General features: G+C 33.1%; 1 protein-coding gene across 1 annotated transcript in view; it reads left to right on the forward strand.

Annotated features, from left to right (window-relative positions):
* The window catches only part of ARAP2 (ArfGAP with RhoGAP domain, ankyrin repeat and PH domain 2), a 181,208-nt gene that overhangs the window by 109,648 nt on the left and 59,068 nt on the right, over window positions 1–12,492 (forward strand). The window contains exons 20-21 of the mRNA XM_011967062.1: window positions 6,412–6,575; window positions 11,106–11,318. Of these exons, the coding sequence (XP_011822452.1) occupies window positions 6,412–6,575; window positions 11,106–11,318 (377 nt within the window). The remainder of the gene's footprint in view (window positions 1–6,411; window positions 6,576–11,105; window positions 11,319–12,492) is intronic.

Consider the following 12,492-nt stretch of genomic DNA (forward strand, 5'->3'; position numbering starts at 1 on the left):
AACCCGTACTTCACAGTAGAAATCACAGGAAAAATTAGGAAATATTTGATCAATGATAATAAAATCATAACATCAAAATTGTGTGATGGAGCTACAAAACTATTTCAAGGAAGTTGAAAGCTTTAAATGCTTATGCTAAATCAAAAGATCTAAAATCCATCCTCTAAACATTTACCTTAAAAATCTAAAAAAGAGCAACTTAGACCTAACGTGGTTCAGGAATGAATTGATACAGACAGTAGAAAGAATGAATAAATGGAATATATTTTAAAAAAAGAAAATCTGAGTCACCAATAGCTGGTCCTTTGAAATAATCAATTTAGTTAATAAATTTTTAACTTCTTTTGGAAAAGTTAAGAAAATTGATAAAACTCTAACTAGAAGATAGGACAGAAGATACAAATTACCAGTATCATAAAGCTATGGATCATTTTAATATTTAAAAGATAAGAAAATATTATGACTAACTTCATACCAATGAATTTAACACATTGGATATAATCAAAACAATTTTTTCAAATACAGGAATTAGGCAAACATATTTATTCCCATCACTTCTATTTAACATTTTATTGCTGGTTTAATGTGATAAAGCAAGGAAATTGGAGAGAATCTTAAGTATTGGAATTATAAGTTAAAAACTCAATTATAATTTGTTCTTTAAGCAACATGGTTAATAAAATGAAATCATACACTGGTACTATTCAAAATATATGTGTCTGATAAAGCACTCATATCCAAAACATGGACAGAATACATATAATTCAATTAGAAGAAGACAAAAACTCAATAAAATAACAAAAAAAATGAATAGAGATATCTAAAAGAATATCTATGAATAGCCAACAAGCACATGTAAAGTTAATTACCAGAGAAATACAAATTAAAGCCGCAATGAGATCACACTGAATAAACTAAGTTTTTTAAAAAGTGGCAGTGCAAAGCGTTGGCCAGTATGGTGGGATTGTAAAATAGTACATTCATTTTGGGAAGCAGTTTAGAAGGTTTTGGTTTTTAAAAAGAATACAGTCAGTTTACATGTAACTATACATCCCAACAAATGAGCTCCTAGGTATTTACCCAAAACAAATCATAATATAGGTCCACAAAATGACTCCTATGCAAATATTCAAATCAGCTTTATTTATAATAAAAAGAGAGGAGACCCCAAATGTTTTTAGTCAGTGAACGTGTAAACAGAGTATGTTATGTGTTCATATGTGAAGTACTGATTATCATTATAAAGGAACCTATATTAGCAACAACACAAATGAATCTTAAAAACATTGTGCTGAGTGAAAAAAGCCAGGCACAAAAGAGTAATACTGTATAATTCCATTCCTATGAAGCTTTAGAGCTGGTAAACTAGTGAATGGTGACAGAAGGCAGATAAGTTCTTGCCTAAGATTGTGGGTGGGGAAAGGGATGCAATGCAAAGAGTTATGAGTGAACATTGTGAGTGATGGAAATGGTCTACATATTAATCATGATGGTAGCTACACAAGTGTAAACATTTGTAAAAATATTTCAAACCATACACTTAAAATGAGTTCATTAAAAAATCTAATGACCAGGCATCACTCACAGAAATAACACAGTTCATACTTTCCCAGAAGAAAACAAACCCAAAAGCCTATTTGGATGAGAAGTAGGGTCTTCTTTGAGAGGTTGCTTAGGAAGTATAAAGAAAAATGCACAGTACACCCTTCTAAAACTATCCTCCAAAGTCCTGTCCATTACATTTCCAACATGCCTAGGATGCTTTTCAAGGCAGAATGTAAGTGTACAGTCTTGAAGAAAAGAAATAGGTCTTCTGTTATGCGTGGCTTTAGCAGATCATCTTTCACGTCCATTCTAATAGTGTGACTGTGTAATAAATTGTTGAGGAAATTCTGTTTTGTGAATCTTAGGTGTGATAGGACTAAGAAGAAAGGCAACAGAAAGACACATCACCGTTTCACGTCTTGAATGAGTCTTTTTGGACCTGAGGACCAGAGTTGTAAATTATGGAGATCTGATTCCTCAGGTAAAGGAAGGCTCATGAACTAGGCTAGTACTGAGTACCTCAAATGTGCAAATCCTACCTAGTTCTGAGGCCTCAGACACGTTCTTTCTGGCTCTTAGTTTCTTAGTCATATATGGAAAAAAAGCTTGGCAGAGATATTTCCAGTTCTCTGGCTCAAAAGCTCAATGACAGTCTAAGATGGCTTGGTTCAGAAGGCTTTAAATATCTTTTCCTTCAAGGGATCAGTCAAAACTTCAACTTATGTGATTTGTTTCTAATTACATTTTTAAAAACACAGACATGTATAAAGAAGGAAACAAAATGTCCATGAGTTTTCTACCCTGAGTTAATTTAACATTTTAGGAAATGCAATTGAATTTATACATATGTACAATTATGCATTCTTTGCTCATTGTACTAAGTTTATAATATATGTATTTGGAGGTAGCTAAATCACTTAACCTTTCACTAGTTTTGGGGATTTCAACTTCCATTTTTTAAAAGTTCGGGTGAATGTATGTCTTTGTGTGCATGTGCACATGTGCATGAGAGAGGGACAGAAATATATTGAAAGAAACAGATATTGTACCTTCATTTCAAATCGTGTACTTATGAAAGAGTCCTGTGTTTGGAACTAATTGTCAAAAGTAATGCATACATATTTTAAGATTCTTAGAACATATTTTCAAATTTATTTTTAAAGTATCTCATCAGTCTTTAAAATACTATGCACATCTTGTTATACTCTAGTGATGAACATTATACATTTTAGATCTTTGATAAATTGCTTTGACACATCATTGATTTTACATATATATGTGTGTGTGTGTGTGTGTGTGTGTGTGTGTGTGTGTGTGCATGTGTGTATGTATGTGTGTCCATTCTAATAGTGTGACTTTGTAATAAGTTGCTCAGGAAATTCTGTTTTGTGAATCTTAGGTATGATAAGACTAAGATATATATATACACACACACACACCACACACACACACACACATACATACATATATATACACACATACTTGATTCTTAAACTGGTTTGTGGTTACATTGGCTAATTCTTTCTGTGACTTACCTTTCCATGGCTGATGACCATGTTTCTGTGGAGGACTTACTATTTTATTTTTGTATAAATGCTTAGAGTATTATCATTTCCAGCCATATTTATAGAGTATTTCATTTGCTTTTCAGTTTTGTTTAAAATATTCTTTATATGAGCATATTTACTTTTTATGTGGTCAAGTTTATTGATTTATTATTTGTGAAGATACTTCTGGTTCTTGTCATAGACTAGGCTCAAATAGGATTGTTTATGCTTTATGGTTATTGTATTGCAGTTTTAGTATAATTGTTTTTGTTAGTCCTCGGACCTGGTTTCTAGGTCTTATTGAACTGGCTTGATCATTATAGCAAATAAGAATTTTTCTTCATATGGCTTTGAAGTGCCCTTTGGAATTTATGCTTAGAAAATGGACAATTAGTGTAACTAATTTCTCTGTAATTAGGGTTCATCAATATTACTTTTCAGGTTGTCAGGATATAAGTAAATGTTTCCTTGGAATTCTCATCCGGGAATGTGAAATTGTTGTTTGATAACACTTGAAATCTCAAAGTCGACCAGCATTTGTGTAGAAAATATCTTTTGATGCTTTATTCAGGGTCCACAAATTTTAGGTAAGCATCAGAGAGGAAAGTTAGTGCACTGATGCTATTAAATGTGAAACCATCTATTGCACTGCATATATACTTTGGGATTCGCCCTTTGACAAGTTGAGAAAGTTCTACTCTTCACTAATTCACAAGGTGACAGCTCAACTCGTCATCAGAGGATTTTTTTCTGACTAGAAAGAAAATTTGAAGTTTGAAAATGTCACAGTTTATGGCAGAATTATACTCATATTGTAGGAGGGCCACTGCATTTTGGATTTCTTTCACTGCTTGCTAAAACACCCATTGTAGTTGTTTATAAGCAGATAGTTACAAAGATTTTATATCATATTTAAAGCTCAATTATTAAATTATGTAAAATGTTTTTCTCTTTACCTAAACTTGTGAATATAGCAAGACATAATGTTGATTAAGTTCACATAATCAAGAGGTTTGATATTTCTCAAAAAAATTACCTGAGTTATATAAGTTAGACAAATACATCCAGCAATAGAACGCTTTTTTGAGCTAAAGATGATATAAGATCAATGAAAAGGCTGTAGCATGTCAGGTGTATTAGTGCAAATTTCAGAATTCTTCAAAAAGAAAATTACAACACCTGGAGGTCAGGACTGCTGTGGTGCTGTGGAAAATAGAAACAATAGATAAAGATGTCAGAAAGCAACAGATGAGGATTACAAGCACCAGTATTAGTAAAACAGTAGTAATTATAGCAAGTTCAAATGTTAGAAATGAGCGTGGTAAGGTGTAGGTATCTTTGTCTTCTTCCAGGAGCATTTCAAGAAAGAATACAAAGGAAAGAAAGGAAGTTTTTTATTTCTTTTTTTAAATTAGGTACAATGATTCCTTATTACCCACCCCTTTCCCCCAAAGCCCCAGAATTCATGCAGTTTATTCATGTCTCTTTAGGTCGAATATAAACTAGCCCTGTCAAGTCTGAAATCAAGATTATATAGTTTTACTTTGGTGTAAATATACTTAAAATACATCAACAATCGGTTTTTTCAAAGCAAACTTTGTATCTAGTGATAGGTCTTTAAAACTGCTATGTATCCACTAAATGCGAGACACCATGCTAATGACTGGAGATACTGAAATTCTTTGCTTGCCTGTGTAAAGTTTGGAGTTTCCTGGCTAAAACATTCACATAGCTACAGCAGGTGATACGATGCAGGACAAAGCCACCATTGAAAGATTGAGAAGGAATATCTGTGACATGCTAAGCATAAGAGGGAGGTCAGGAACAGTGTCAAGGAGTCTTACCTGGAGTAGAATTTGGGGGAAAGGTTTGGAGTAGCCAGCCAAAGAGCAGGCAGTATGTATTACAAAATCCAGGAGGGGGGTGTGTGTGTGTGTGTGTGTGTGTGTGTGTGTGTGTTTATGTTTATGTTTCCTGAGTGTCATAAGTATAGGAGAATGGCAGATCAAATTGCAGGTAAAAATATAGGCTAGCTTATGAAGACCTTTTTATCTTGAAAACTCAAGAACTGTAAGACAGTGATCTGGAAGTGATGTCATTAGCTTTGCATTTTAGATCATTCTGGCAATAGTGAGGAGTAGAGATTACAGGGGTTGAGAATTGGGAAAGGAATTCTGTAAGGAGGGGCTGTAGTGACCTGAAGGAACAACATGAAGATCTGAAATAAGGCAGTCTTGGAAAGGAGAGGAGTCAGAGTGAATACATTGGGAAACTGTAGTCAGCAGAATTTTGTGACTGAAGTAATGTGGCAGTGATTGGGCAAAGAGACTGATTTACACTTAATTAATCCTAAATTTCTGGTGGGGTTTGTGGAAAATTTTTGGTGCTAGAAGTTTGGTATGGGAGAGCAAAAGCTTTGATATGCTTATTGCACATTAAGGTGAAGATTCTCAAATACAAATATTCTTTAGTAGTACAGTTTATACATTAGTCATTAATGTTATGTCTATTGAGTGTTGTCCTAAGTGCTATTATTATATTTATTTTGCCAATAATGAAACTGAAGCAAAAACAAGGTTGACCCGTCTAAAGTTACAAAGGAAGTAAATGGCAGAGCTAAAATTATGTTCAGAAAGTCTGATTGTCATTCCCACTCTCAGGTGCTCCATTCTCCTGCTTTTCAGTCACATGGAGATCTGACCTATGAAAATTATAGCCTGGAGATAGGGATTTGGAAGTAAACTAATTTATATGAAAAGATGAAACTACTGGCCTGAATGACATGACCCTGGAGAGTCTATGTAGCTTTTGTGTGTGCTGAGGTTACGACTTTGTCATTCAGAAAGAGGAAGTGAGATTGGGAAAGAGACTGAGTGACCAGAATGATAGGAGGAAAATCCAGAAAGAATTGTGCTATAAAATTCAAATTGAATGCTAGTTTGTTTCTCTTTTTAAGAAATAAAATCAACAATTCTAAAACCTTGAAAAACATAGCCAGAAATGTCTGTCAGAAGTCACAGGTGATAGTCACAATGATTTTAGTTTAGTTATTCAGAAAGAAAATAAAAGAGGCTGGGGAATGAAAAGAAGTGAGACCATAAATTCAGAAAGCTTCCTCAATTCTATGGAGTGATGTGACTATACAGGCCAAAGAGGGATTGAGTGGAAGTTCATGGTGGATGAGAATAAAAGAAGAGTTTTTCTTGTAATAGGTAAGATAGGATCACGATTGTGTGGATTTTAGGGTAATCTGTCTTGGAATAAGATTTTTTTTAAAGAGCAAAATTATAATTTGAAATGCTTTTTAAACTTTTAACAGAACATTATACATCCATGGGCATACCAAGTTGGATTTCACAGTCTGGCATACTGCAATTGAAAAAGCAGCAGGTACAGATGGTAATGCTTTACAAGATCAGCAGCTCAGCAAAAATGACGTTCCCATTATAGTGAACAGCTGTATAGCATTTGTTACACAGTATGGTAAGTATCACTGAGTTTTTATTCAACTCCTAGAACTGATCATATCATTCTTACAGGTTTTTAAGTGGTACCTCTATTGGACTGAATTGAAACCCTTTATATTTGTAAGTACACTAGTGAAAAATAAAGGCAGATTTACTGTTCAGCTAATTACCATTCCTTCTCCCAATAAGACTCGTTTAAACTATACCATACATTTTTACCATTTCCTCCTTCCTTTATATGCATAAAATATTAAACTGTTGAAATAATCTAAGTTATAATATGTACATAAAATAGTAGATTATATGTTTTATTCAAGTAAGAAAAAATAGTAGATTGAAGACTATCTTTCAGAGATTACAAGGCTAGATTAAAGCCTACAGTGACACAACACGTCTAAGCATGTTTTTGAAAGTGATGAACTGTGGAACAATATGTAAAATAATTTGCTTCCTTTGGCATACATCAAGTGTGCATGTAGTTTATGTTCAGAAGCGTAGCTATTAATTTTCACAATTTTTGCTTATTTTCAACAAATGTTTCAATGAATAGTCTACAAATAAAAAACACGTTGATCTGTACCATGGTCCAGCTTCATGTCAGTTTTATATGCTATGTTTAGTATTTTAGATATACCTGAAAGATATCCTCTTTCCTTCATGTTTATTTTCAAATGGTTATGAGTTCTCCAAATTCCTTTTATTGCATATATCTTTCATACTGTAAATTTCTTGACGCTATTTTAAATGTGAAAATGTTAAAATGTTACCATGAGCCCTTTTAACCTGTAGGTAAATGCCATTTATTTAGATTACAAATATGGAAAAGAGGAAAATGATTTGATCTTTTGGATTGTATTAAAATTTTTTTGTTCTCCTTATATTAGAGGTATCTTTGGGTGTTTTTAATTTGAAAAGAAGATATAAGTAGTGAGGGCTGCAGTAAAGCCTTGTATTATTAGTTAATTGTTTCTTTATCAAGTGCTTATTGTATGCCAGTCACTGGTCTCACTCTTAGAAACACAGTAGTGGAAGTAAAAAGTTCAAGACAAAGCTATGAATCATATCTTCTAGTATGGGAAACTGACAATACACTGATATGTAACAAAATATCAGAACTAATGATATGTATAAAGAAAATACTTTTCAGGAATTAAACTTAGGCATATTTTAATCTCTTGTTCTAGGGAGAGTGTCATTTTAAGTATTTTACTTACTTTGTATGTAATCCAAGTGCAATTATTAATGTCCAGATTCATTGTGTTTTTATGATATATCTACTGAAAATATTATACATAATATTAAAAAATATACATATGATATATCTACTGAAAATATATACATAAAATATATACATAATATTACTATAAGAAGTTTCCTGCTATGATAGTATGTTCGTGTTTTTCTTCCTAGCTATAATCATCTGTTAAAAAATGGAGGAAGGAGAATGTTACCTTTATTTGTTACAGCCATTCAGTGGTAGTGTACATTTTGCAGATACACATGAATCACATATATGTTATGTTTTAACAGGAGCATAACCTCATTGGGAATCTTCACAACATGTTAGTTTCCTAATGGCATAAGGCCTTTCTTAAGCGAGAAATAATTAAAATACCTTGACTAGCTCTGATGTAGCCAATTTAATGTTTTTCTAGGGAAATCAGAATTTTCCTTGTGTTTATTTGGGTTTAAAATAATTCAGCATTAGATTTTTTTTCAACTAAAACTCATATATTATAACAACTTTATACATCTATTACAAGATGCCTTCACTTGCATGTTAGAATAATAAAGCCAATGAAGGATTGTGTTTATATAAATAGATACACACACACACTTAAATATATACACACATATGTGTACATACATATATTCATATATACACATACATATAGTCATATAACATGTATATATTATATATAAATGTATGTATCATATATTTTTATATTATATATAATTATATATAAAATTGTGTTTGTATTATATATCTACTGAAAGTATATAAATAATCACATATTGGGCACTACAGTAAGAAGCTTCCTGCTATGATAGTATGTTTATGTCATATATATGTATTTATATTCAGAACATTGGGGAAACCTCAATGCTACCAGCATGTATAGAAGAAAGATTTGGCAGGAACTTAGAAAATACCCAGTGATTATAGGATGCAGATGGTTTCATGGTAGCAATTATTTTGAACCTCCTGAGCTGTGGGTTGAAATCTCAAGACCAATTTTCTGTGCTCATTTTGCCATTGTGTCAAGGTTTGAACTTGAATGAGTTCATAGGATGACTCTTAGGGTTTTAATTTTTAAAAAGTAAATTACACTAGTTCTTGGGGAAAATTATTTCAATTATATAAACAAAATTATGTTCAAATTATTTTTCAGTTAACTTACTTGAGTGCCAGCTATTAGAAATTCATTCAGCTAGGGATATACTATCTCAAATGCTTAGTCAGTATTGATTTTTGTAGAACTTGCTTATTCTTGCATTAAGCAGTCATTTATTGAATACCTGCAGAGTAGTTCTAGGCACTGTGTAACTGCCGGCTATACACAGAGATATGTCACAGAAAATAAGACATCATTTTTCCCTTCTAGAAATTTGCAGATTTATGAATAAGAGACAAATACATGAGCAGTTACAAGTCAGTGTATAAAATTCTCTAGTAAAGAGGTTCAGGGGGTGCTTCCGGTGTCCAAGGTGTAGGGGTAAATTTCACTCACAGAAGGTGTGGTATCAGAGAGCTTCATAGGTAAAGCACAGTGCTTGCCATGAGCCCTAAGAGAAAATGGGAGCTAGTTAGAAGAGGATAGGGATTCCAGGAGGAGAAAAAGTGTGTGCCAAGGTATAGAGTCACAAATTTTGTGCTGGGAGCTTTGTGGTATTAAATGTGGCCAGAGCTTAGTGTAAGGAGAAGGAGTCAATCAATATAAAAGGCAACAGGTTAGACCAAGTCAGGTAAGGTTTAATATACAAACTAAAATCCTCAAACTTTGCCTCATAGGCAGCAAGAGGACAGTATTCGAATTTTTAAGCTTGCTGATAACACATACAGACCTGAATTTTAGATCATGCTGTTATCATTGTTGAGACACACAGAGGGCTGCATGAGAATATGGGCAAGGAGTTGTGACAATGTAGTAAGAACTCAGTGCACAAAAAATAGCATATGGGATGAAAAGGAGAGGACAGTTGTGAGAGTGAGATCATGATGAAGAATCTATGTGATGCAGTACTGCATTTTTTTGTTTTTAATGTGCTGATTGAGAAATAAATACTCTGACTTGTAAAGGGCTAGGGAGAAGGCAGTGCCACATATTGAGGTAGAGAGGAACAAGATAAAGAACATGGTGGGGGTGGAAAGTGAGGTAGTAAACAGGGCAGGAGAATTAATTCCTTTGGGTTATTTTTATTTGCCATAAGATGTATGGGTGTATGTGTGTATGTTGCATGTATATGTAATGGAATGTGTATATATATGTGTGTATGTGTAAAATCATGGAAATTAAAACCTGAGTTAAAATGTTTATGTAGAAGTGATGAGGTTGGATGGGTTCTCACCCAGTGGGCAGGAAGAGAAGAGAATTGAGGAAGGATCCCTGGGATGACCAGAAAGTATTAGATGAGCAGAAAAAATGAGAAGACTGAGAGAGCAATCACAGAGGGAAGGGAGAAAAAAAGAGATATGAAATCATGATGTCATGAAAGTTATGGGGTTAAAAGAATTTACAGGGTTTCATTCAGAATGTCAAATGCTGCAAGGAGTTCTCCCTAGATAAAAGCTGAAAAGCATCTAGAAAAAAAGAACGTTGTTAATATTCTCGATGAAGGGTGACCCCAACAGAATGGATATTGGGCAGAGATGCAAGATTGTGTTCAAAGGATTAACGGGCTTGTGAGATGGTAGAAGGAATAAATATAGGAAATTCAGCCTGGTTGTGAAAGGAACAGGGAAAAGAAGCCTGAGAGGAGGCAAGGGAGGCTTTTGGGGTTTGAATTATTGTCATCGTTATCATCACTCTTCCTCCTAACCACTGCTCCTTTTATTTGGTATGGAGCACTTCATGAATCAGTAACCATGAAAAAGAGGTAACCCAACTCTCCACAGGAAATAAGGGAAGATGGGAGCATTCAGGAATTAATATACAACGTGGGGGCAGGAGGGTGAAGACATTTATACCACAGAGGCTCACTTTTGTCAGTGAGAAATGGAGGTAAGTTGTTTGCTGGGAGACTAAGTGAAGACAGGGCACTTTAAGTAAAAGAACATTTGAAAAAGATACTATGGAGAGCTGGAGGAAGGACTGATCAGGAGCTTGCTAAAAGCTGAGTCTGCGATGATTTGCTCATTAGGTTTACATTTTAAATACTAAAATGAGGGATAAGAAGCCTTTCCTGCTCATGCATGTTTATATCATCTGTTGTGTAATGATTTCATCATCTTACTCATCATCTCAACACAAACATTTGTTTCATTTTTAAAATATCAAACTGGCTTTTGTATTTAGACTTTAAAAATATAATATTTTTAACAAAGGTTTAGGATGTAAATATATCTATCAGAAGAATGGTGATCCTTTGCATATAAGTGAACTCCTGGAGAGTTTCAAAAAGGATGCAAGAAGCTTTAAATTGAGGGCTGGAAAACATCAGCTTGAAGATGTGACGGGTGTGTTGAAAAGTTTTCTCTCTGACATTGATGATGCACTGCTTACCAAGGAGCTCTACCCATACTGGATCTCTGCTTTAGGTAATATTTATACAGATATATATATAGAGAGATATGTGTGTGTGTGTATATATATTATACAGACCATAATACATGCTTGCCTTTTAATACTTAGACTTTTTTGATAAGTTGAAATTTTAATTGAAAGAAAAAATGTACATAATGGCTTAGAACAGAAATTGTATAAATATCAATAGCTGTTTTAGTCTGTCTCAAGAGAAATTAAAAATATTTGCTCAATCATTTGGTATATACTTAGTTTTCAGTCGATTTCTTAGTTCATACTTTGCTTTAACTTTGGAATGTTATACTCAAGTCCATGTGTGCTACTAATTTCCCATTAAAAATAAAATGAAGCATTTACTATATGATTCATTTTGCAAGATAGTGTATAACGGTTTTTAACTGTTGCTTCATTTATCCTAGATTCCGTCTAATGAAATAGAATTTTGTTATACACTGTAAGAGAAGCTAATTAAGAGATGACCCTAGGAAAGGAGTTTATTAAATCCCTCGTGGGTCAAATTAATTTCAGTAAAGCCTGTTTTTAACCTCCAATGCTTTAAAACAAGTCCTTTTATTGAAACATTACAATAACAAAGACTTAAATGTAAATATTGCCTTTAATTCCACCTTTTTAATAAAGATGCTTTTGTTTATCAATATTATAGTCCTTTTCTCTACTTTTGTAATTTATGTATATAACATTTTTATTTTTATTAATACACCATAGCCATTTCTCATATATCTATAATATTTTCCAAATGATAATTTTCAGTCCTCCATTGTTCTAAGTTTTAAAACTTACTTTTGAACTAGTCTATAATTATAATATGTTTGTCTCGTATATATTTAATCTGTTTCAAGATTTGGAAAATGGCTTTTGAATCTGGTCACATGGCATTCCTCTAATGAGAAGTAATTTTCCTCATTGAAAGTATTTGTTTGATCTAAAACAATTGATATATTTAAAGATATTTTTGAAATGATGTCACAAAACACGCACAGTTTGAAAATTATCCCAAGAATGACCCTAATTAGTGTCAGGAAGAGTAGCATTATAACGAAAATAAAGTTTCTCATGATACAACTACCTGTCAGAAGTCTTTCATTTGCCTTCTGTTTCTCAAATCAGTAGGGTTCACTGTAATACCAAGAATACTTGATTATATAATTTTCTAAGATATAAAATGCA

The sequence above is a fragment of the Mandrillus leucophaeus genome, unplaced genomic scaffold (genome assembly GCF_000951045.1).
Source record: "Mandrillus leucophaeus isolate KB7577 unplaced genomic scaffold, Mleu.le_1.0 Scaffold784, whole genome shotgun sequence".
In the NCBI taxonomy this organism is placed as follows: domain Eukaryota; kingdom Metazoa; phylum Chordata; class Mammalia; order Primates; family Cercopithecidae; genus Mandrillus; species Mandrillus leucophaeus.